This window comes from Rhineura floridana, chromosome 7 (assembly GCF_030035675.1).
Source record: "Rhineura floridana isolate rRhiFlo1 chromosome 7, rRhiFlo1.hap2, whole genome shotgun sequence".
Taxonomy (NCBI): Eukaryota; Metazoa; Chordata; class Lepidosauria; order Squamata; family Rhineuridae; genus Rhineura; species Rhineura floridana.
In genome coordinates, this window is record NC_084486.1 from 122,180,160 (window position 1) to 122,207,458 (window position 27,299).

The window sequence follows — 27,299 nt, forward strand, 5'->3', positions numbered from 1 at the left end:
GTCTCTCTTCAAGTGTCTTTGGTACTTTTGTTTTGGCATGTGGTACTTTGGCCTCTCTGAATTGCTGTCCTGTGCCCCTGCACTCACAATGCCTAGTTCTAGACCTACCCTATTTAAAGTTTCATCATTTTTATGTCTTTATCCCAGGGGGAAGATTTGTTCTGAACCAGACTCTCCTCAGCTCCTGTTGGCTTTTCCCCATCAAAGTTTAAAAGCTGCTGTGCCACCTTTTTGATTTTAAACACCAGCAGTCTGGTTCCATCCTAGTTCAAGTGGAGTCCATCCCTTTTGTACAGGCCTGACTCATCTCAAAATGTTCTCCAATGCCTAACAAATCCACACCCCTCCTCCCAACACCAGCATGTCATCCACACATTGAGACTACAAAGCTGTCTAGCTGCCCTGTATGTGGAACAGGTAGCATTTCAGAGAAAGCTACCTTTCAGCATCCTACCTAGCAACCTAAATTTTGCCTCCAGGACCTCATGCCTGCATTTCCCCATATCATTGGTGCCAATGTGCACCGCTACTACCGACTCCTCCCCAGGACTATCTACCAAGCTATCTAGACAAAGGGCAACATCTGCAGCCTTCGCACCAGACAGGCAAATCACCCTGCGGTCGATATGCCCATCACACATCTCACTATCTATGTTCCTAATGATCAAATCACCCACTGCCAGAATCCCTCCACCCACCCTCAAGAGATGTATCCTTGGCACGAGAGGATATCTGCTCATCCCCCAAGGAATGTGTCCCTTTCAAAGGATAGTTTCCCTTTTCCTCAGATAGATGCTCTCCTTCCCCAAGGTCCTCATTCTCCATGATAGCAGGGGACCTATCTTCCTGGAGGTGGGACATAGCTGTAATATCCTAGAAGGCCTCATCTACAAACCTTTCTGCCTTTCTCTGTTTCTCCAGTTCAGCCACCTTGGACTCAAGGAAAAAACTTGTTCCCGGAGAGCCAGGAGATCATTGCACCAAGGGCACATCCACAGCTTTTGTCCAAAAGGCAGATAGTTGTACATGCTACAGACAGTGCAAAACACTGGAAGGTCCTCATGGTCCTGCTGGCTTCCTACCTGCATCATTGTTTTTTGTAGTTTATCAAGTTAATTTATTGAAATCTTAGGTTTTGGCAGAGTTGGGTGCCCTGGCTTCCTCTCCCTACTGAGATTCACGTGAAGAATCTCATGTTCTCAACATGAGATGGAAAAAGAAATCAGGGATGTGTTCAAAAGGAGGTAGTGTAACAATGGGTGTCATCAACTACATTCACCAGTCAGCATGAGTACATTCATTATTTTCAGTGTGTAAGTTCAAACTGCGACAGAGACAAGATTTCTGTATATTATAAATTACTGTGGCATGGAACAAACTACAGAGGAGGCAACTTTGGACTTAATGCCAAGGGCCTGATGTGAGATGTAGTGCCGTCAAGCCAATTAAAAAAAGTGACCATGCTGCTACCAAGTTTAACGTACATGTAAATGAAAATTGGCCAAGAAAGTCCAACAAAGTCGTATTTGATTTCAAAAGAGGAAAATTCTCAAAAATGAGGCAAGGAGTTAAATGAGAAACTAGAAGATCAAGTCTCTCTGGGAGGCTTGGAGGTAATTTAAAGCCATGACAACAGAAAGTCAGATAGAAGCTAAGATGAGGAAAGTCCAACAGAGTCTAAGAGGATGCTAGGATGGTTAATGAGAAGGGTCAAGGAAGTAAATAAAAAGGGAAGATGACTTTCCTTAAATTTATTATTATTATTATTATTTATTATTATGTAGAAATCTTGCCCAACTGCAGCAAATAAAAAAAAAGTGGAGCATAAAACTCTTGCAAAAGAATTATAAATTGACAAGAGCACAAGCAACCAAAACAATGTAAGGAGTGTTATTGCTAAAAACATGAAGACAAATTACAAAAGTAGTTAAACCCAAAGCAGGAAACAATCAGACAACAAAGGAGTGAAAGGGTTACTCATGGAGGCCAGGCAGGCTGTAGAGAAGTTAAATCAATTCTTTCCATTAGTCTTCATATAGACATGTTGAGACAGATATGCATGCCTGAACATCTCTTTTTTGGGGGGGTGGTATCAGATGAAATTAGTTAAATAGAGGCAACAAAGGATGAAGCTCTAGGGCTAATTGATAAATTAAAAACCAACAAGGCACCGGTTCTCAGTAGCTACTCAGAGATCTTAAAGATTTCAAATGTCAAATTGCTGCTTTCCAAACGGAAAAAAATATGCAAAAAAAAAAATTGAAGTTGGCTGTATTCCCAGGGTTCAGCTCTCCAGCTACAAAGGGACTCTGCTCTATTAAAGGCAGAGTCAGAAACTCTGCTGCCTGCTTTCCTGCCAGCTGAATGGGAATCCTGCATGTAGCCCAGAATATATGTCAGTTTCACAATGCGTATGTAGAATGGGAAACCACCACTGATCATGGTTTCATACTATGCGTACACACAGTGAATTAGATACAAGGGCACTCGGGGACAAATTGCACAGAGGATTCACACAAGTTACAGTTCATTTTGTGTGATGTTGTAGCCCCTGCCCAAATGGAAAAAAAGGGTGGATTTTATTTTGTTTCTGATCAAATCCTGTACGTTAAAAAAAAAGCCCTCATCAAATCTATTAAGATTACCCAAAGGTGATTTTTTTTGGGGTGGTGGTGGTGGAGAAATCTGATGCATTGGCAATCCCACCTCATTGCAACAGTTTCTGAAACAGCCACACATTCCATAGGTCTGACAATATGTGTTACACCTCACCACAGCCGTACAGGGTGAAAATCTCATCTTTCAAAAGGAACATGAAAAGAGGAGAGTGACTGGGGCAAAAGCAACAATTTGGCAACTAGCAAAAAGTCATTTTCTGTAGTTATTTTACCTTGATTAGGATTTTGCCTTTCAGACTCTGAGGACTCGGAAGCTGCTTGGAATCCCCAGTGCTCGCCAAAGTCAAGTCCAGCTTATCAGTGAAAATCTCCTTGAGGTACTGAGCAATTTTCTTTTGCTGTTGAATACTGCAGTGATTTTCAATAGACAATATAATTGGAAACCTAAAAGAAAGAAAAAGAAGTGGGGGGACCCCAAGGTCTCAAAAACTGACAAATATCTAGCCCACCACCATGCAAGGTAGAATTATTGTGTGTGTTGATTTTTAAAAACTTCCACTTCATTGGATGACCCCAAGTTCTAGTATTATGACAGCAGGAGAAAATCTTCACCCCATCCAGCCCCTTGATCATGTTGGCTGCCTTTTCCCACATCTTTTCCAGGTTTACAATGTACGTTTTGAGATGTGGTGACCAGAGTTGTACCTGTGCACTATTTCAAGTGCAGTCGCACCATAGATTTGCATAAATTGCCATTACTTTATTGGCATTTTTATTTTCTGTCCCTTTCTTACTGATCCCCAACATGGAATTTGCCTGCTTCACAGCAATTACATACTGGGTCAAAATCCCACTGAAGTTGACCCGAAGCCTGGATGTTAGTTAAATGGAGCATGCCTCTTCCATTAACCCTGAGGGAAAGTGGCAGATTCACATTTCCTCTCCATCTCCCCTCCCAAAACACACCAACTCTTTCCTACAGTCTTAGACTGCCTCTCTGCTTGGAAGGTAGAGAAAAGTCTGCATCATAAGCCAAAATTCCCCAGCAGAAAGAAAGCATTTTAGCAGCCTTCCACAATCTCATGCCCTCAAGCTGTTTTTGACTGCAACTCCCATCAACTCTAGCCATGACATTTGTGCTGGCTGGGCTGATGGGAATTGTAGTCCAAAACATCTAGAGAACATCAAGTTGGGGAATACTATGCTGTAGGGAAGTGGAGGTTGGCTCACTACAGTGAATGGGACACTGTCCACCAGTCTCACTCTTCCCCCAGCCAGCCCTCACCTGCCTGCCTTCTTAATGATATCTAGCCCAAGGAGTGGCATTGCCTCTCAGCTTCCTCCTCCTCAGTCTCAGTGTTGCCTTTTATAGGAAGGAGGATGGAGGCAAAACTAGAATTGGTCCCAGGCTATGGTCCGAAGGCACATGAGGCCACCACCTTGCTGAAGCTAAGCAGGTCTAGGTCTGGTTAGTGCCTGGATGGGAGACCACCTGGGAACCACATGTATGCCACCTTGGGTTCCATGCTGAAAGAAAGGCAGGGTATAAATGTAACAAACAAACAAAGCAAACAAACAAATTGGTTGGCTCTGCCTGTCATGGCCTCTGGCTCCACCTAGTGTTGGCCTCTCTGCCTTCTGTCTCACCAGTCTCAATGGGCAGCAGGCACTTGCTGCTGTAGGGACCTACTTAGACAATCCTGCCTTGGCTTAATAAGCCTGAGATATGAACAAGGCTTTTGCCTGCACATGTAGCCCCTTTGCAACATGAGCAATCCAACTAGAAAGCCTCTAATCCACAATAGTTCCCCATTTCATCCAAAATGGTGAGCAGCTTCGGAACAAGTCAGGACATTAATTATATTCTGGTTTGTTCTGACATTGTTTACCAAAGTTTCACCATTCAGGTTAAGTGGGAAACTATGGTTAGTTAGATACTTCCTGCTTTGATTGCTCATGCCGCAAAGGGAGGGGCTGCATGCGTGGGCAAAAAGCTCATTCACATCTTGATTTATTAAGCCAAGACATGATCATGTGAATGCAGCCAGTCTCTACTCTTGTGACTTTCTTTTTACGTGCCTCTCAACTTCAGGAGCATGTCTGCCTTCATTCTCCTGTGGACAGCTAAGGATCAGTGGTGAGACTCCCAGGTCATAACCCTTCTCCATATCTGCTTTCTCACAGCAGCCATGTCTTGTCATTGAAGAGGAGGAAAATGCCAACAACCCACAGATCCACATAGCTTGGAGATATCAAAATCAGCGCTGGTTGCCTTTCTGCAGAAACAGCTGCGGTAGCATTTAGGAGACAGCCAGGGAAGACACCAGGGAAAACCTATTTCTCCATTTATTAGAAAGCCACTATTGCCACTCAATCCCTGGACTTAAATTGGAGCAAGCAAAGTTCAATCCAATTTAAACTGATGATCTCACAGTTAGGTCCTTATGGCTGTAACCCTATGCACACATACTTGAAAGTAAGTCCCACTGAAACGGCAAACCTTGAAAACACAGTAAAAATAGTGCACATTTCTGCTGTCCAAAGAACAGAACTGTGATTATATTAGTGGGCCACAATTTGCTTTAGCCTTCAAATAATAATAAGAAAAATCCCAGAGCAGTAGTAGCAATAGTAGTGATACTATCATCCCAGAGTTTAAAAATGTTGTCTAGAATACAAACACATCAGTGGGAAGAGATTACACTATACTGTGCATTTTTAGCAGTAGTGAACTTACTATGTATTGTCCAAAGTTCCTGTTATACTTACTCATTCTTAGCAAAGGCATTTTTGTTGATTGCTTCCACTACATCTTTAAAGAGTATTTTGGAAGTAAGAGTATAACCATGATGCACAACTGGCTCCCCATCTGGACCATCCCAGCAGTCAACTATCAAGACAGGAAAGTCAGACTTTAAAAAGATATTCTTCTGAAGAACAAATCACTCCCCCTCCTTTTTTGTTTTTTTGCTGGAAAGGGGGAGGGAAAGATGTTCCAAGTACACACAAAGTTATGGCATGTAAAAATCCTGTTCAACAAATAGGCATTATCTTATTGCACACATCAAGTCTCCGTCTTCCATAATCTCATGCTGGCAAAATGATTAAAGCAGACCGTTCTGCTATTGTTATCATAAAGCATAATTAGCAAGAGTATCTGCCAGGAAAGCTATGACAGAAATCCAAGTAAGAGCTCTGACTAGCATTGTCCTTGGCGAGAGTTGATTTTGCGCTGTATGCATTAAGAATTCAGATTTTTGTAATGGACGTTTGCCCACCATCTGGCAGCTAATTTGGCCCCATATTTGCTGAGTATACATGGCACAAAAATAATGATGGGTCAGCCCAAGGAGATTTGACTCATATAAAAATACTCTAAAATAGTGCTATAATATAATAGAACATGAAAAGGGGCCTCCTTAACCAAAGCTGTTCCTCACATATACACACAGGACAACCTTACCATCCAGCCAACTATTCTCTGCATGCTGCTCTGGTCCGTATTAACTCTTGGTATTTAGTCCAAGCACTGTTTCCTTCTATCACGGTCAGTGTTATGCCCAAATCAAGTGGCTATGTTTCAACATATGTGCCCTGGTCAGCCTAAAGGATCTAATAGGCACACCAAGGTCCTGTACCAACAAGAAGCTTCTCCTTTCACTTTACTTCCATGGAAGGTATAAAAGCATGTGCACAGAGAGGTCCATCCAATGAAATGGATGATAAGGCTTCACTAGCACAGCAGCAGTCACAAAAGACTCTGGATCGGGTTGAAATAATGTCCTATCTACTATTAAGATTACAAGTACTTGCGATTGCAAATACCTGTGTTTTGACAATGAACATATTCTGAGCAGATATACTGGCATGTGCTTGTCTAAGATAACAGAATTTGACAAATGACAACAGAATTTATACACTGGTAGAAAGCAGTATTTATGTGTCAAACTAGGTCCTCTCCCCTGAAAAGAGTTCCAACAGCTCCCTTTGGACTGACCATTCAATAAGTCCATTAATCCACAGGCTAGCTTAACAAAGGAAACTAGTCTGACCAGTAGAGCAGGTTTCTTGCTTGCATATCCCCACTTCAGATACAAGATCAAAGGCTTGAAGGGGACACACAGGGCCAGTTCTAAAGGGCGGCCAGGTTGGGCACTGGCCCGAGGGCCCTGGAGCTACAGAAGCCCCTGAGGGGACCTCTGCTCCCCTTCTGCAATCCGCCCCCCCACGCCCCCCACTTACCTGTCAGCCAGCTTTTTAGCATTGCCCTTAATGAAGATGGCGGCCACAGCTTCCCTAAGGTACTGAAGTCGCTGCCGCCATCTTAGTTGATGGCAGAGATGTGCGCGCGTAGCACGCATGTGTGCCATCAACAAAGATGGCAACGGAGGCTTCATTCCCCTTAGGGAAACCGCGGCCACCATCTTCATTAAGGGCAATGGTAAAGACTAGACAGGTGGGGGGGCGTGGGCATATGTGTGTGCGCGCACACACACACACACCGGGGGGCCAGGGCAAGCTGATGCCCAAGGGCCCCCACATGCGTGGAGCTGGCCCTGGGGACACAAACAAATAATCTATCTCATCCCTCAGTCCCATAACACTGCCATCATGAATACTATTTATACAATTTCTAATTATATTCTATTAATATGTTAACAGCAGTTTAGGGAGATGGGAGATAACTTGATCAGACCTATTCTACAGGTGTGTACATGAAGTGCATGCTCTCTTTCTCAAGGCCTTTCCTCTCTCTAAGTGCAACGGCAGAGAAGGTCAATGAATAGAGAATTTAAGGAGATGGAGTGGATCTGAACAAGGAGGAGACCACTGAAGTGGTAATCCAGCTCTTAACAGCAGTAGCCTCTTCTGCAGGTGTGAAAATGGAAATGGACTGCCATCAACTCGACCCACTTATGGCAACCCTATGAATAGGGTGTTCATGGTGAGCAGTATTCAGAGGGGGTTTCCTCCTCACTGTGCTATACCAGCTGTGTTCTGCAGGTGTAGAGAGATTTTTTCTTCCTTTGGACTAATTCATTCTAAATTGAGAAATAACTTGAGAACTGAAAAAGTTGGAAAGCTTGTATTTCTTTTCCAGACAACGAACAAGGAAGTCAAATGTGAAGAAGACTGAGTTCACTGTATATTAATAATGGACTCCCTTCAAGTCAATTCTGACTTATGGCTACCCTATGAATAGGGATTTCATGGTAAGCGGTATTCAGAGGGGGTTTGCCATTGCCTCCCTCTGAGGCTAGTCCTCCCCAGCTGGCTAGGGCCTGCTCAGCTTGCCACAGCTGTACAAGCCAGCCCCTTCCTTGTCCACAACTGCCAGCTGGGGGGGCAACTGGGCTCCTTGGGACTATGCAGCTTGCCCACAGCTGCACATAACCCTTGAGCCACTCACTGTGGGGGTGATCTTTAACTGGCCCTTTACACCCAGGACATACAAGCGGGGATTTGAACTCACAGACACTGGACTCCCAGCCAGGCTCTCCTTCCCCCTGTGCTATACCACTGTACCACCCAATATTTTAAGTTTCTCATGTTGACATGATTGAAACTGCCTAAATTTTATTTTTAAAGAAAATTTGCATTTATTTTAAACGTGAAATAATGAACCTTTCAGTAATCCGTGTGCATATTTTTTAATGATGATGTTTGTTGAAGGAGAAAACTACTCAGAAGAATAAGCAACCTTATTAGTACAATTTAAAAGCCTGTTTGGTGGTGGTGATTCTGCACATCATGACAAAGATACCATGATGCATTGAACAGTTGGAGCTGGTTCATCTCCTGAATGACTTCACAAGTTCAATCTGCTTTACTACTAAAATGACCAAATTATCACCCCATTTTTTTTGATGAAAATTAATCTGAAAACAATTCAGAATAATTGCTTAGTGTGTACCTACCTACTAGTAAAATTTACATCTATGAATACGTATTAAGGTTATATTGAACAATAAAGTACTACTAAAATGATGATTGAATAGAGTCTTCCTCACTAGTGATTTAAACTGTGATTTAAATCATTAAAACGGAGTCCTTCAGAGAAGCGATTTAAATCATGATTTAAACCAAATCAACCCTGCCACTGAGCTATAGTCCTTTTCCAACCTACTAGGTACTCCTCTTCTACCATCCTCAGGAAAGAGGTAAACATGATTTCCTTTTCTTACTGGAAGAGTCTTAAATTCATGAAGAACTACCACATATTCTCATCATTTTAAGCTAAAAGTTCTTCAGGTTTTCTTTATATAGTTTATCTTCAGCAACTTCTATCAACCTGTAAACATTGCTAAGGATTCATCAGAGAGGTACAGGATAGAAGTTGCTGAAAATAAAGTGTATAAAGAATATGGGTTGTGTCCCACCTATAGTAAACTCATTGAAATTTATGAACCTAAGTCATTAACTTCAATGGAACTACTCTGAGGAGGACTAGCATTGAATACCACTGCATATACGCATACACCCCTATTTAGAGGAATTAACTCTGAAATTCAGTGCAAACCCTGCAGCAATATTCCACCCCAACACAAAAGAGAATGCAAACCCTACATCAATATTCCACCCCAACACAAAAGAGAGGACACCTTCAAGACATCTGCAGCCATCTTGAAGAACTCGGGCATACATCTCAACTTTAGACTGAGACAGAAGCTGGTCTCCAGTTAGGTATGTGTTGTGAGAAGAAGCAATGTAATAATTGCAAAGGGGCTGGTCCATATCCTGGTGTACCTCACTGTGCAGGGGGTTGAACACATCACAGGCAGGACTACGCATGAAGTTGGTAAAGCCTTTAAAAGAAAAGAAACAGAATAAGCACAAATCATGTTAAGAAGAAGGAGAAAAAGGAGTCTGTTCCTATGCTTTATTCCTCCTGGTGAACCATGATGAGAAGGCAGGTTGTTAATCACAACATGTAGCCAAATATGAGAGGTAAGAAACCTGCCCCCAGGCGTATAAGTGCACTTGGAGTTTGTGTCTGGAAGAAAGAAAGGAGATGATGGAAAGGAGATTGGATAAGGGGGGAATGGGGTTAGAACATTTCTAGTCCTGGTTGCAATCATCACAGACGTCAGCTTACTGTGAACTTGGTAACTGTCAGCAAAGCTCATGCTTAAAGGGTTTAAACACCTACCTCAAATGTCTACATCTGCACAACGGTATTAGCACTAGGGATGTGCTAGACTTCCGCCCATTCGGATTTGGTACCGAATTTTCCATTAATTCGCTTATTCTCAATCACTGAGGATTGGGTTTTAATGTAGCAAAATTCCATGGCTATTTTTGAAAACTGACTTTTTTTAAAGAAATCTGCCTCTAAAACATCAATTGTATGACTAATTTATCAATATTTCCTTTAAAATATCAACATTTCCTTTTAAAATATTGATATTAATATCAATATTTCTCCAAGCGAAAAACAAACACAGATAGCTAAAAGCAGTGGCTAGTGGATACAGAATGAACTCAGATCAATGCCAGCCTGTGCAAACCAGCACCAGCCAACAGATCCCATCCCTAATTAGCACTGTGGCAAATCCACCCAAAGCTGGGCTAGGATTTGATCTTATGTGATTCAGACAGACGTGAAGCATTATCCACTGGCACAGGTTGAAGTTACATAATTTTGCCTGTGTTTTACTAGCAAATCTCTCAGGGCAGGAGTTGGGTGTGTGTGTTAGAGCTTGTTTCAGGTTGTTCTGCTTGCCTTTCCAAGGATTCAGAAAACACACTTGTTCATATAGAGTAGGCATGGGGAACCTGTGGCCCTCCAGGTGCTGTTGGCCTCCAACTCCCATCAGCCCTAGTCAGCATGGCCAATGCTAAGGGATGATGGGAGCTGCAGTCCCAGAACATCTGGAAGGCCACAGATTATCCATCTTCAGCTGCTGCATGTGTGGGTTATCCGACTCCATGCAAGAGCAGAAGCTGCCAGGCAAGAAGAACAGCAGGAATCTAATGAAGGTGAATACTGGAAGTTCTCCTTGGAATTTGCTCCCTTAAGTGGTAGTGATGGCCAACAATGTAAAAGAGGATTAGACAAATGCATAGAGAATAAGGCTATCAATGGCTACTAACCACAATGGCTATGTTCTACCTCCATTGTTGGAGGCAGTAGACCTCTGAATACCATTTGCTGAGAATCACCCATGGGGAGAGCACTGCTGCAGTCAGGTCCTTTTTACAGGCTTCCCACAGCCTTCTGGTTGGCCACTGTGAGAACAGGATGCTAGAGTAGATGGGTCTTTGGCCTGACCCAGCAGAGCTTTTCTTAAGGACGCATGCATGGAGCTTCCCCCTTGATTGAAATGCATAATTAAGCCTTTAGAAGTAAGGCAGCTGAATGTTTCCAGCAAAGAAAGAAAGAAAGAAAAAATCCCATGAGATTGATAGGCAATGGCCTCTCTGTCTTGTTCTTAGATATTAATAAACAATAGGAAAGAGGTCAGGAGAGTAAAAGAAAGGCAACAGAAATGAAAAACATCCCTTTCTAAAAATTCCTCCTGTTGGCTCCTCTGTCATTTAATATGAGGTTCTAATATCTCTCATCAGTAATGTAATGTAAAATTGATGGTGTACCCCAGCAAATGCACAACTGACCCTCAGTACAAATTAAATACCTAAAAATGTCCATGCCGCAGATCTTTAAAAAAAGCTTTCCCAGTTGAAACTGAGAAATAGACAGAAATAACACTGAGTCTTAAGAATACATTTTACAAGTAACAATGACAGAAAAAGAGAGTCAAGCAGAACAATAGAAAACTTCAATAATAAATAAGGAGGAACGGAAGGCTGTGAAGGTCCCAAAACTCCAAAGCCTGTTTATTAAGCTTGTTTTCAGACTGTCTGATTGTTTAGGCTTTCAAGGAGGGTGTCTGCAGGGGGAAAAAAAATCTCTCAGACCCTAGAGAGCTCCACTGTGCCAATTCCGATGTACAGATTTAGGCAAGATTGCTCACGTTCTCTACTGCTGTTCATCAACAAAATCATTCCATTAGCAAACAGGTCACCATCCTCGCTATCAGAATTTACTCAGCAACCTTCCTGAAAATTTGTTTTCATCTTTAATGTTTGGGCTTGAAAATTAATTATCTTCCTCAAGAATAATTTGGAGGCAAACACTCAGGCTCTGATCCAACAGAGGATGCATGGCACAGCCAAAGCGACATGTATATAAACTTTTTAGAAAGGGGAAACCCCATCAATCAGCTGTTTGGGGGGGTGCAAGGCAGTGGTAGCTGGTGTCCATTGGGACTGGTGGGATGGAAAGCAAAGAGGCCAATGGTTGGTGGAGCCAGAACCAATAATAGGCAGAGCCAACTAATTGTAGTTTTGTCCTTATCTTCCCCCCTCCTACAAGGATGACAGAATCACCAGGACAGCCATCATCCAGCGGTGGCTGATGCCTACTGGGACTGGTAAGGCAGAAGGGAGGGAGCCCAGCAGTAGGTGGACCCAGAGCCAATGACCAACAGAGCCAACTAATTCTGGTTTTGCCCCCACCCCTCTCTGCTGAGTTCTACAAAGAAAACACTGAGTCTATGGAGGAGAAATCTGACAGCCCGTGCTACCACCTGGACTGGTTGTAAGTTAGAAGGCAGGGAGGTGGGGTCTGGCTGAGAGGGAGACTGAGGTTGGTAGGGCAGCGTCCCCTTCACCCTAGTGGACCAGCCTCCACTGAGGGAAGAACAGTGAGAACTGAAACCATCCTTTCTCTCCAACAGCGTATAGGCAGAATTTCAGCTTTATAGCACCAGGTTTGGGGATTGGAAAGGCAAATTGTGCATGCTGCATCCATTTACATGAGCAACTTCCCATCCAGATGGAAGATGTACTCACGCAGATCTACTTCTGTCTACAAATGTAGACCGAACTGAACTGGAGTGGGTGGTGGTAGAGAGAATGGGACATTAAAATCACTATCATAAATACAATTGTGATTGAATTACAGAACAGGATAAGGGTCATCAACTTTTTTAGGCCAAAGGACACACTGGCAAACCAGAAAAATTGTCATCCTGCAGGAACCAGGGAAAGCCATGTTGGCAACTCTTGTGCCAGTTGGTTGCTGTCACACATCAATCCAATACTAAACCAAGCCGCAAAAATATTCCTGAAATCTTTGCTGTATGAAAGCAAACTAAAATGCCATCTAATTAAACTATAAAAGTCTGAAAGATGTTACCTTCTATGCCCAGAACATTTTGGGTCTTGTTTTCTTCTGAAACCTCGAATTTCCTTATGATGTCCAGACAATACTCTGTTGTCACGTTATTCATCTGCACCAAAGACAATGATAAATTTTTGATCCTGCAGAGTATGTGACCAACACAGCAAAACTGACTGCAGGTCTCAGCATCTCGTTGAAAATCCCTTGGTCATACGTGGCATGCAGCCAACCATGAATGCAACTGTCAGTAAAAGTATTCTTCAATGACCTTTTTAGAGAGTTGCGGATTTTTGAGTGCAAGTTGACACCTCCCCCCCCCAGCATCCCAGCTATCTTTCTATCTTTCAGTGGAGAATTGGTGATCACAGCTAAAGCTGTACCTGTTAGATCAAAATAGCTGTCTGGGCAGCAGAAAACAAGGTTTCAGTATCGATTCAAGTTTTAATAATATCTCTTAGGGGCCAAATCACTCTTCTTTCCATAGCACAAGAAGTGGCTACATCTTGCTTTCTGGTGGTATACCACCAAAACAAAATTAAAACATATACATACACACAACGTGAGGAGTTGCAGTTAGAGATGTGAAGGCCTGAGGAATTATTATTTTTTTTAGTTTCCCCCCCAATTTTTTCCAGACCTTCACATCTCGTTTCAATTGACCCCAGGGTAATGCAATACATGCTTCCCTATGTGATAGTGGGAAAAATATGTGTTCACTGCCTCACATATTACAGGGATAACAGTTGCTTCTCTCCCTTTCCATCAAAACACATGGGATGAGGAGAGTTTTGTAGCACTTTCAAGACCCTTTCTGGAAATCAAAGTATGTGAAGCATCCCTTACTCCCAACCTCCACTCACTAGTCCTTTTTAAGTAGAAATTGTAAGAATTTTCTGGCCAACAGCCCCACACAAAAACCCAGAAGTGTATTCCTCCCTCTCTATTTCCATCCTCAGCCATCCACAAACATGGATTCACCATTTGAAATGCAATATAGAATCAACCTGATTTTCCTTCACCTATATAAAGTTGGTTGACTTGGGCTACAATCCAATACATACCTACTCAGAAGTAAGTTCCATTGGGTTCAATGGGACTTACTCCCAGGTAAGTGTGTATTGGATTGCAGCTTCTTGAAGTGCATGAGAACTCCAGTGTGCTGCATGGAGTGCCTCCATAGAGGACTCCCTCATTCAGTTCAATGATGAAGGAAACCTCATACATGTACAGAGCTTAGCCTTCCACTGACATGAAAGAGGAAGTCTGATTGCAAAGGAGGTCCATGTGTGCGTTGGAGCATTCACAAAACTCTGGACTGGGGTAGTGACAATACTCTTATTTAGGATACAAACTGAAGCCTTAAGTGTTTCACATGCTGCACAGAGGCAAGATGTTATTGACAAGGCAGAAACTACAATAAGAACCATTAAGCATGTGTATGTGTATATGTGTATGTGATTTTACAGTATAATATACACTCAGGGACTATTATCCCAGCTTGATTTCAATGGCATTTTAATGTAGTGTATAATATTCATCACACAACTATGATGAAATGGGGGGGGCTGTCAACATTTCTCTAGATTCATTTAATTCAAATTTTGTCTGACTAAACCTTGGCAATCCAAAATTGACCCCATTTATAATATTCATTATATTTTTCTTTGTGCTTTAATTTCATTTGTTTCCTGCTGGAAAAGATAACTGTATAGTCCCATCTACATTTGAATCATTTAAAACATATTCCCTAGAAAAACTCCCTAGAATTGTTATTATTAATACTGCATTAGCATGCTTGTACACACAGCACATCAATGAAAAAAATTACAATTCAAAAGCAAATTGCTCAGAAGATGTATAACAAAAATATCTCCCATTAAAAGGATCTTTTTTCAAGATTCTAAGACAATTTTTTCTAGCAAGATAGCAATGGTTTCTCAAATTATCAGCTTCTCTAATTCTGTGTCCACACTTTGATGCACTGAGAACTTCTGTCTTAATGTTTTAGGTATTCATTTGTCAAATTTATATCCTGTTTTCCAGTAAAACATTGGGGAGGCACAAATGACTGTGGGTGATTATGGGACAGTTTAGGCAATCATATTTTGGCTTAATAAACTGAAATATAAATAAGATTTTTGCCTTTGCACAAAGCCCCTTCACTTCTCCCTTTGCTATGAGCCAGCAATTGTGTTGATTTGTTTTATAGTGTATTTTACCTATGTGTGGATAAATGATTTCATACCTGTAAATGATTTAGAAGCCATTTTGGTATGGAAGCAGTATATTGTTATTATTATTATTATTATTATCATCATCATCATCATCTAGATTTCAGCAAAGCGTTTGACAAAGTCCCCCACGACCTTTTGATTAGCAAACTGGTCAAATGCGGACTACATGGAAATACTGTCAGGTGGATTCACAACTGGTTGGAAAACCGTACTCAAAGAGTGGTCGTCGGTGGCTCTGCTTCGGACTGGAAGGAGGTTTTGAGTGGAGTGCCACAGGGTTCTGTCCTGGGGCCGATACTCTTCAACATTTTTATCAATGACTTAGATGACGGGGTGGAGGGAAGCCTTATGAAGTTTGCGGATGATACAAAACTGGGAGGGATAGCTAACACAATGGAAGACAGGAATAAAATCCAAAGGGACCTGGATAGACTAGTCAATTGGGCTGAAATTAATAAAATGACATTCAATAAAGACAAATGCAAGATTCTGCATTTAGGCCACAAAAACAAAATGCATGGGTACAGGATGGGAAATAACCGGCTTAGCAGTAGTGCGTGTGAGAAGGACCTTGGAATTGTAGTAGATCGCAAGTTGAACATGTCCCAGCAGTGTGATGCTGCGGCAAAAAAGGCAAACGCAGTTTTGGGCTGCATAAACAGAGCTATAGTTTCCAGGTCGAGGGAAGTAATAGTCCCACTATATTCTGCATTAGTCAGGCCTCATCTGGAATACTGCGTTCAGTTCTGGGTGCCTCATTTTAAGAAATATATAGACAAGTTGGAGCGGGTTCAGAGGAGGGCGACAAGGATGATAGCCGGTATGGAGAACAAGTCTTATGAGGAAAGGTTGAAGGAACTTGGCATGTTCAGTCTGGTGAAGAGAAGGCTGAGGGGTGACATGATTGCATTCTTTAAGTACCTGAAGGGCTGTCACATAGAGGAGGGTACAGATTTGTTCTCTGCTGCCCCAGAGGGTAGGACTAGGTCTAATGGTTTTAAGTTGCAGGAGCGTAGATTCAGATTGGACATTAGAAGGAACTTCTTGACAGTAAGGGCAGTTCAGCAATGGAACCGACTGCCTAGCGTGGTGGTGGGATCCCCTTCGCTGGATGTCTTCAAGCAGAGGCTGGACAGCTATCTGCGGGAGATGCTCTAGCTGTGGATTTCCTGCTGTGAGCAGGGGGTTGGACTCGATAGCCTACAAGGCCCCTTCCAACTCTATTATTATTATTATTATTATTATTATTAATAATAATAATAATAATAATAATAATAATAATAATAATAATAATATTTCCATGGCAATTGAGGGTGTGACTTCAAATTTGCTTGAGCTCCAGTATCTTTAATTTTAGAATATTTTAATGTCACGATCATATATCCCAGATTATTAGACATCCCTGATAAGAGTTTCAGTAGCATTGTTTGATAGGACAACATCCAGACTTTTAAGATTTTCACTAGTCTTTGAAATCTGCCTGGAAACCAATTGCTAACTAGAGTCATCGTAGTTGTTTCAAGACTAGTGCAACGTGGTCTCTCCAGCCACTTCTTGCCAATAATTAGGCTGTAGAATTTTGAGAACAGCTGAAGTTTCCAAGCAATCTTCAAAAGGCAGCCGTCATGGTGTCTCTTACCTACAAGCCAGATCTAAATGAGTGCAACAACCCCACAGATCTTCATAGAAATTATGATATTTGTAGAGAGGGTATTTCTCAACATAGCAGCTTTGATGAAGGGAATGCCAAAAGGTTGTCCTTCGTGTGTAATTTGACTTTCCATTTTATTTTTTATAACTTTCACCCACTGCATCACAATCTGTTTTTTCCCAGTCTCCAAGGTTGAAAATTTATTTATTTATTTAAAATATTTCTATCCCACGCTTCTACCCTATAATAGGCTTATTCAGCTTATTCTGTGTCCAGTGCTTAAATGAGGGGTGCTAGTCCTCAAATCTGCTCCTTAATGTCCTGCCCCTTAATCCTTAATTTGTGGGGAATGGCTATAGTTCTTCAACAGAGGGGAAAATGTGCCATCTGATCTACAACGGTAGTGTAGGTAAATGGTGAAATAATGGCTTAGAATTGTATAATTTACTTTGAGTGGATATAACAGTTTTAAATCCAACTACTCAGCTACACTGAGATATGGATCAGGATGATAATTAAAATAATGCAATGGTTCATCATGTTAAAATATACATTGCACAGAGAGAGAGAGAGAGCGCAATTAAAAGGGTGCTGATTTAATAAATCAAATATCTTACAAGAACTCAGCAAAATTCAGCCAAAGTCAAGCATATTTAAATTGTACTGGTTTCAGGAGAAAGCATTAAACATAAATTTAACATTTCCCATGGAAATCAATGGGACTCAACAGCACTTCAGTTTGTCTGGGCCATAACCTGATACTTTAGATATCTAGCCATTTCTACATATTCAATTGTTCCAGAATAGTAAAGCTGTACTTATCACTTCTAGTTCAGTTCATGAGATTATGATTATATACATATATACAGCATGTGTGTGTGATGTGCCTTCAAGTCAATTACGACTTATGGCGACCCTATGAATCAGAGACTACCCTGTTCAGCAACTACCCTGTTCAGATCTTGTAAGTTCAGGTCTATGGCTTTCTTTATGGAATCAATCCATCTCTTGTTTGGTCTTCCTCTTTTTCTACTCCCTGCTGTTTTTCCAAGCATTATTGTCTTTTCTAGCGAATCACGGCTTCTCATTATGTGTCCAAAGTATGATAACCTCAGCTTCATCATTTTAGCTTCTAGTGAGAGTTCTGGTTTAATTTGTTCTAACACCCAATTATTTGTCTTTTTTGCAGTCCATGGTATCCGCAAAACTCTCCTCCAACATCACATTTCAAATAAGTTGATTCTTCTCTTATCCACTTTTTCACTCTCCAACTTTCACATCCATACATAGAGACCGGGAATATCATGGTCTGAATGATCCTGACTTTAGTGTTCAGCGATACATCTTTGCATTTGAGGATCTTTTCTAGTTCTCTCATAGCTGCCCTCCCCAATCCTAGCCTTCTTCTGATTTCTTGACTATTGTCTCCATTTTGGTTAATGACTGTGCCAAGGTATTGATAATCCTTGAATAATTCAATGTCCTCATTGTCAGCTTTAAAGTTACATAAATATTCTGTTGTCATTACTTTCTCAGCATTGTACAGGTGCTGAAGCTAAACTGAATTATCTTGAAATAACCCACATGGTGATCAGAAAGTGAGACCTGCAAGAATAAAATTAGCACAATAAGGAGTGTCTGGTCAAATAAAACAAAAGGACTGTCTGGTCCAATAACCTTTCTTTAACATGACTTTTATTAGTGCCAACATGTACAGAACCTGGGACTTCTAAGAGATTTTTTAATCATCCACGCAGAGTAGAAAGTTATGACGTACAGCAAGACTAAACTGGGAAGTCTAGAAAAAATATCAGCTAAGCCCATGAACCAGGATTCATTCATTCATTCTTTATTCAGTATATAAACTGCCCTTTAGCAATAGTTCTTTGGGTGGCAAACATGATAAAACAATCAGTTACAATAAAATGCAATTAGAATGCAGCCAAAACACAGCTATAAAATCAAAAGATATCACTTTAAAAGCAAAGAACGGAAGAACAAAATCCTGCAGAGACAGAAAAGTAAGCCACATGACAAAGTAGTTAAAAAAAATCCAGAGCTACAACAATACTAAATCATACCATAATAAAGGTTTAAAACGGGGAGGAGGAAGGTCATTGCTTTGTGCTGAAGAGACATTAAATTTGGTGCTGGGAGGGTAATCCACAACCATGCGGCTACTGCATGCCAGGAGCATGCAGCGAAGGTCAGCCAATGATGTCAAGACACAGGTAGCTAGGCATATGAGGGAAGAGGCAATTCCTTCAAATACCAAGATCCCAAACTGTGAAGGGTTTTAAAGATTAAATACTGTACTTTGAACTGAGCCAGGAGAAGGATCAGGTATGGCCAGAATCGCCAAAAAGCAGTGCTGGCCATGCCCAATTCAGACAGCTTCTCCAGATGGATACCACACTTGATGTTATCAAAAGCGAGAAGGTCCAAGAGAATGAACAGTATCACACTCCTCCTGTCTGTATCCTGGCAAAGATCATCCCACAGGATAACCAAGACTGTTTTAATGACCAAGTCAGATCTAACCCCCTACTGGAAGAGACCTAGAAAACTGGCTTCATCAAAGAAAGCTAGAAGGTCGCCAGCAACTACTTGCTCAAGTAACTTGTCCAGGAAAGAAATGTTAGCCTCCAGCCTTCTTCTCCTACTATCTCCTTTAAGAAGGCTAGAACCACACCCCTCTACTTCCCAAACCCTGCCAGTCATCCTTTCCTTGCTAGATATACAAGCCAGGAAGGGCAAGTTTTGAGTATACAAGTGGTTGGTTGGTTGGTTGGACTTGGCCAAGTACACTGTACACATCCTCAGGACCTAAAAAAAACCCTGTAGGTAATCCAACAAACAATAGGATCTGACACTGCCCTGGAGACCTCCACTGACTGAGCTGCATTAATTGTGGAATCAAATTGTGGCAGTTTCAAGTTAGCTTATTTTAAACAAAAGAGAGTTATTCTTTACCACAGTTTGTTGGTTCAGACAAATTGACAAACTGTAGTTAAACAAAATGCAAGCAAAAGCTTCCTAGCTCTTCCTCCTGGCCATATGTCCACTGGCTGTGCTGGAGTTGATGGGAGTTGAAGACCAAAACATCCAGAGAGCAACAGGTTGGGGAAGGCTGGCTTAAGATTGTATGATACTTTTCTTCTTTATGTAGGACTTTATGTATTATTGTATATGGCCCTGCCATCATCAGATGAAGGTGGTCTAGAAATATTGTAACACTGGGATAAGAAAGAGTGATTTCACTTTTGGGTAGCAGAACTTCATGTTTAGCTACCCAGAGGTATGGGAATAAACATCTAGGAGACTGAAGGTGCAACTGTGTGGGAAGGGAAAATAATTGTGTTCTATTTTGTATTAGGAGAACTATATTTGAAATTTTACATTAATGAAGACTATGATCACGTGCTAAAGAAGCCTTTCTGTCCATTCAGAAATTGAAATGAAAAGCACAGAACAGGAAGTTAAGTCTCAATTTATATCTTCATGTTTTTTTAACAAAATCTCAAACAACATTAAGAAGCCTATTGACATCATACAAAATAATAGAAATAGGAACTTCTCACTGGCAAAAACAGATTACCCAAGCTCAAGAGTTTGATTGTAATGCTATTCCTAGCAAACTCTTCTGCAACACCAGCTACTTAAAACTAGCATATTTCATTATTTTCTCCAGGCTCCTAGAAATCAGCATGACAGCATATGGCTATGTTGCTAGACTGGAAATTCTAATCTGCTCAAAAGTCTGCATCTCTGTTTTGAAAAAGCAGCCTTCTGTGTTTTTGTGCTTTTCTAAGGGTCATTTCTCAGGTCACAGCAAAAGACACTAGATATGGGCAAACAGAGAGAGGGAGCTCTTTGAATAACCCAGAAATGAAATGATTCATTTAAAAAAAACACCCAGAAACAAATTGATTCATTTTCCAAATAGATCTGAGGTGCTCAGGAAACAAAGTAAGGTCCTCCCATCTTTCCATATACTTAGGAACATAGGAAACTGACATATACTGAGTCAGGTCATCTGTCCATCCAGCTCTATACTGCCTACACTGACTGGCAGTGGCTCTCCAGAGCTTCAGACAGGATTCTTTCCTACCTGGAGATGCTGGAGATTGACCTTGTGACCTCCTGCATGCAAAGCAGATGCTCTGCCACTGACCTTAAGCCTAACCCTTCCCTTCCTTGATGGTGGAAATGATGGCAGTAGTAGCAGCAAAGTTGTCTTGTATTTCCTTCCCTGTTGCTCTCTGTAATCCTGGTGCACTTTCAAACATATTAGGTGGTGTGAACGATTGGTGGACCTTGGAGGTCTTCCTAGGGCCACTGCAGTGATGGCAACTCTTGGGAAAACTCTAAGGCCCACCACACTTTCAGTCCTCCTGACATCTGTGAATCACATCTGGATGACAGAGTTAGGAGGAAGGAAAATAATTTCTTGCTACTGTTACTGTCGCCACCCCCACTCATAGGTAAGTAAGGGGAAAGGGGGGTCAGGGAAACCAGAAAACCATATCTAGCCCAAATATTATCTAAGCCACAGAGCAGTTTGGAAAGTCTTTAATGCTCACTTCTGTTGAGAGACACCCCTTCAAGAACCTTGGAAGTCCATTTTTCAGCCAGGTTCTGGAGAACTTCCACAGCAACTTTAGTCTACCAGATTCATACCATGTCAGACTTCAACTTTTCTGAAAAGCATTTAACTGCCTGAACACACACGGTCAATATGTACCTGTCCCCTTTCAGCCAACTACAGTGGACTTGTAGGTGTCCATCGTTTCTGTAGTGTGCTAAGAGACTTGAACTTAAAGTTGAGCAGGAGAAAAACCTCCCCCCTTCCTTTTCTCAGCATCCCACATGATTTATTTATAAAAGTATTTCTATACAGCCCTCTCACAAAACACCACTGGAACTTGCCCTCTTTGCTCCCTCTGCTCTTTTCTACAAATCTCACACGGGTGGGCTGATATGGGTGGAATTTTATTTTTTTCCTCTTTATCATGAACATTTATATACCAACCAAATTCCCAGGGTAATAAAAGATGCACAGGACACTAGCGAACAAAATAAATAAAGACTTTCCTCTTCTCCCAGGCATTTTAGCATGTGTTTTTAAAAAATGTGTTTTTAAATTTGTATATCTGTTTTTAATGTTTTAATTGTTGTAAACCGCCCAGAGAGCTTCGGCTATGGGGCGGTATACAAATATAACAACAACAACAACAATGACAACAACAATATACACTTAACCCTACCCACTCTGAATCAGAGAGAGAAAAATAATTTAAAGACACTTTCTAAATCATTCCCTTCCTGGCTTTGGACTTCCCATAGGCAGCTGGTTGGCCACTGTGAGAACAGGATGTTGGACTAGATGGGCCACTGGCCTGGTCCAGCAGGGTTCTTCCTATGTTCTTAATTATTAGAGTTGCATGTTGGGAGGGAGGCCTGTAAGCATATGCAACAGCTATAGACTGCAAAACAAAGAGGCTATTTTCTCTGCCCTCAAGCTACCAAAGTGTGGTGGCACTGCTTGGTGGACCCCAGGGCTCAGGCCAAAAAAAGAAGAACGTCTCCTAGTCCTGACATCTGCCTACCGTCTACTGGACTAACTTCAACTGGTCAGTGTGCATCAGCCTTCAAGCTCCAGTGACTTCTCATTACCAAAGAGCTTACATTCCCTCTGCCACCCAGCCGCCTCCCTGTTTCTCATACATCTTCTGTTACTCGTTGGCAGAACTTCAAGGCTCAGTGAGTGACCCGTTCTACTGGAACCGATTCTTGTCTCTAGAAGGGAGATCATAATGCTGAGCATGCATGCAGCCCTTTGAATGGATGGCAGGTGTTTCTCAAAGCCATTGATCCAGGGTGAAGTAATGGCCACAATATAGCTGTCTTGCATGAGTACACTCCAAAAGCACCTACAGAATTGTGATGGGGCCAGAGAGGCTGGGTATATGACAGCTGACAAATGTATTAGTAATGAACAACAGATGACAAGCAGAAACTTGGAGCACCAGTGAAACAAAAAACCAATTATTTATAACAGGTGTGGGCAGTGTCTATTGCCTGTGGCCTGGAGACATATTGATGAAGTCCACATTCTGTCTTACTGGATCCCTCAAAAGTCACACAGCCTTTTAAAAGTTTTTCTCCTTCCGTGCTATAGGAACGCGTCTGATGCAAAAGTTATTCTTCCAGAGCAGGAGACTTTTCTGCCCAACTAAAGTCGCTGACACTTCTGTATCATGAACCCTTGCCTGCATGTTTTCTTAGCTGCTGCAGTCAATTTAAGCGCTCAAAATCTGGGAAGGGCACTTCTGCCCATTTATTAAAGGGCAGAAGATTACCAAGGCATTGTGCAATAAATGCAGGACCATAAAACTCATATGAAATCAATACAAATCACAGAAACAGTAGCCCAAAACAAGTAATCCATAACCCAGGAGGAGTCATGTAAAACATCACTAACCAGCCACAAAATATGCCAGTGCTAGAATGTCTGAAATTTTTTTTAAAAGGCTTTGCCAATTGAGATTGGCACCAGGCAAGATTCTCGTGTTTTTTTCCCATGTACAGCAGGGTGTGGGGGAACCTGTGGCTTTGAACTACAACTCCCATCATCCACAGCAAGCATGGCCAATGGCCAGGGATGATGGGAGCTGTAGTTCAGCAACATCTGGAGGGCCAAAGGTTCCCCACATCTGTACGTCCCAGCTGAGAAAACCCTCTCCCGAGACACCATTCATCCTCGCTTCAGATGGTGGGGAACCAAGGACTAATGCAGCAGAAGGTATGTTTGGCGTTGTGAGGTTTTGAACCAGGAGCTCTAGAGACCAGACACTGATTTCCTACACCCTGTACCACTTGTCAGTAGGAGTCTGAGGGGCCACTGAATGTGGTTTTAACAGGGTCACCAGAATTACAACTCAGAATCCTCTTAGTCTCAGTAGCCAGGAGATCACAAGGAACCAATGCTGTGGCACAGCCCACTATAAAGCTTCAAGAAATGCTTCAAAATGCATTCTCTCCATTTGGGCAACCCATCACCATGTTGAGTCTGCCAAACTTTATTTTATTTTATTTTATTTAACAAAATGCATACACCACTTGATTGTAATACAGCTTCAAAGCAGTTTACAAAAAAAATCATTAAAATTATCAATAAAGCATTAAAAAACTAATAAAAATTGAACTTTGGCTCTTGTTCCTCCATACAGACTGACTGGGATTTGCCAGGACTCAGACCTGAGCATCTGAGAGGGGAACAGGAGGAGTTCAAGTGAGATAAAACATAATGTAAAATAAGTCTGGTAGCTGTTAAAAGGGACAGATGAAAGTACCTCCATGAATACAGACTTGATACACCTTTTTTTTGGGGGGGGGACAACAATATGGAGTAAAGTTTCTATTTTTCCCCTTCATTTTTTGAAATGTATATTGATATTATAGTTAAATGCGAGCCTGTGGGGAATTCAAAAGAATATGAACATCGGTAACATAAAATGGATAAAGCCAGAAAAATAAAGAAGGAGCAGGAATATGCAGGGCTGCCCGTTGGCCTGAAAGCTGCAGCTAGTGCAAAATGTAGCAGTTTAGCTGCTCACTGGGACAGAATATTTACACCATGTTGTGCCACTGCTGAAAGAATTGCACTGACTGCCAATTAGGTTAACTTGATGGCCTTGTAGGCTCCTTCCAACTCTACTATTCTATGATTCGATGGTACTGTTGTACAAAGCCTTACACTGTTTGGAACCAGGATACCTAAAAGATAGTCTCAGCCCTTAGATACTCAGCCGATCACTGTGCTCTGCAAGAGAGGGCCACCATTATGTACGATGTAGGAATCAGGCCTTTTGTATAGCAGCACCTACCTGTTCGAACTCCCTCCTGTGGCATATCAGACAGGTGCCATCTCTACTATCTTTTTGGCATCAAAGACCTTCCTTTTCCAACAAGTCTTTATCTGTATGACATTGTTTTTATATATGTTTTTATTGTCAGATCATTTTGGAATGTTTTACTGGAAGCAATTCAGTGATGATAAGCGGCAGCTGCAGCAGCTTAAATTCATAACCATTTTCTACTCTCACTAATTTAAAGTGTGGATATGAACATTTTCAAACATGAGGGGGAATATTTTCAAGATAAATGAATATGAGATTATTTCTTTCTTATAGAGTCGACTTTACCTTCTTCATTTCAAAAGTGTCCAACAGCTTTTGCTGGCTGGACAAGGCCAGGGGCAGGGGACATTCTGCTGTGCATTAAAGGAAAAGCAGTGCCCACATTCATCTTTTCTTTTCCTACCTTTTGTTCTACCTTCAGAAACTGAGCAAATTCCTCGATGGTGAGGTGGTCTTTCTTGTCACTGTAGCTCAAAAGCAGTAAGTAGAGGTCACGCCTTAATGACATCATCTTGTAAAACACAGAAAATTCTTCAAAAGTTAAGGTTCCCTGGTTCTCATCAGTGTCAGCCTCCTGAGGAACAAGAGTAACCAAATATGTATGCAGGTTGATACAAATAAGATAGCATAGAAGATTCACAGTAGGAAAAGATGCCTGAGAATAATAATGTTCTCAAGGGCTCAGTGTAGACTTAACACCAAACCATGTTATCTAGAAACTCAGAGATGGGGAGCCCATGGCCCTCCAGATGATGGACTACAAATCCCATCATCCCTAAACACTGGCCATGCTGACCGGAGCTGATGCGAGTCCAAAAACATCTGGATGGCAAAAGGTTCTCCACCCACTGCATAACCACCATTTAGAACCTCAAACCACAGTTTGAGCTTCCAGACACACCACAGGCAAACCATAATTTAGAACTGCTCATTTGCTTTTGTTTTCCACCATCTTATGCCAGTCTTTGTACCAGTCTCAGAGTGATGAGACAAGCATGATTTGTCTTTTCAGACATCTGTCAAAACCATAATTAACCTAGGTTTGGCAAGAGGTCTTATTTGAGCCAGTGAGACCCAGGTTCAAGTCCTCACTCAGCCATGAAGGTTACTGGGTGATCTTGGGCCAGTCATTATCTCTCAGCCTAGCCTACCTCACAGGGTTGTTGCAAGGATAAAATGAGAGGGAGAATTTATTTATTTTATTTATTTATTTGTTTCATTTTTAAACCGCCCATAGCGAATAGCTCTCTGGGCGGTGTACAAAAAGATTAAAATACAAAATATCATAATAAAATCAGCCAAACAATAATAAACACAAACAAGGAACAACAGAAATCTAAAAGTTAAACACATTAAAATGCCTGGGAGCATAGCCAGGTCTTAACCTGGCGCCGAAAAGATATCATTTACACCACCTTATGCTCCTTGAAGAAAAGGGACAATAAAACTGTATACAAAATAAAATAAGTAACAAATGCATGACTATTCCATACTAAGGTTCACTAAGTTCAATGGGACTTACACCTAGGCAAGTGTATATAGGATTGCAGCCTTAAATATGAGGCTTAATTGGCTCTCAATGAAAATTAGCACAGGGCTGCCTCTGAATTTTAAACCTAGTTGTGGGGAGAGGGGGAAGCAGAATTCCACAGCCTCAGTCATTCACTTCTGTTGCCAAAATGCTGTTCAAGCACATCACACATCTACAACAGTAGGATTCTATGGACTGCCTTCAAGTCGATTCCCAGGTCCTGGTCCAACAATCAAACCACTACGCCACCACTAACAAAACGAAACACTAACTCCACTCTTGATTGTGCTTGAGTTTGACCTGAGGAAAGAAAGGAGGATGACTTTCTGTATGTCATTATGGTTTTTTTAAAAAAAGGACAAAACAACAACTCTGAGCATCTTCTTAAGAGGATTTGCTTGGGATTTACACAACATTTCACAGCAGTTCTTTCAAGATACGTTCTCTTTTGTGTAGGTAATTCCCCAGACCAAAAGGCATTCAAGAAAGAAGTCTGCTTTCTCTGCTAAGTTTTAGGCAGCGGATTGTAAGCCATTCAAGGAAGAGTGGGGAAAAAAGGCTCCACATTAGCCCTATGCACACATTACTCGGGTGTAGGGCATATGTGTAATGAGGATGAAGTGGGGGGCACTTTCTGCAACAACCATGTTTTGAGTGCTGAAACCGAGGCTGTGTGTTATGCTGCGATTCTGAAGGCGTGTAAAAAACCCCACAACACATGGTACTGTGTGCAGAATCCAGCTGCCTGAAAATCTCTGCTTTTGATTTAAAAGTACAGCAAGTTTCCAGCCTTCATGGTACAGTTAAATGTGTGCAAGCAATGCCTGTTGAAATCTCAAAAGCCAGAGGATGGCTGAACAAGATTTCCAATAGTTGGAAATCTATAGAACTTTGCCATACTCCATAATAAGCAAAACCAGAACTATGCAAAGTGTAAGAAATTATGCAAATTTGCTTATATCTGCATAATTTACACAGGTGGCAGAGCAGACTGAATTTTTTCTCAGTACAGAATTTGGATTGCCTTGGTGGGGAGTTTCCATTTCCTTTAGCACACACAACCCTAATTATATTTTATTAGGTCTGAGTAGTGCAGCATTGCCACCTCTACAAAATGTACTATCTGAGACGCAAAGAGAATTTGACAGTATCGACAA

At 41.6% G+C, this 27,299-nt stretch overlaps 1 protein-coding gene across 10 annotated transcripts in view; it reads right to left on the minus strand.

Annotated features, from left to right (window-relative positions):
- The window catches only part of PLCH1 (phospholipase C eta 1), a 199,378-nt gene that overhangs the window by 68,331 nt on the left and 103,748 nt on the right, over nucleotides 1–27,299 (minus strand). For all 10 annotated transcript variants that reach the window (XM_061637103.1, XM_061637110.1, XM_061637109.1 and 7 more), the window contains 5 exons: nucleotides 25,015–25,185; nucleotides 12,820–12,913; nucleotides 9,221–9,424; nucleotides 5,388–5,508; nucleotides 2,891–3,062 (listed from right to left, as the gene is read on the minus strand). In XM_061637103.1, the coding sequence (XP_061493087.1) occupies nucleotides 2,891–3,062; nucleotides 5,388–5,508; nucleotides 9,221–9,424; nucleotides 12,820–12,913; nucleotides 25,015–25,185 (762 nt within the window). The remainder of the gene's footprint in view (nucleotides 1–2,890; nucleotides 3,063–5,387; nucleotides 5,509–9,220; nucleotides 9,425–12,819; nucleotides 12,914–25,014; nucleotides 25,186–27,299) is intronic.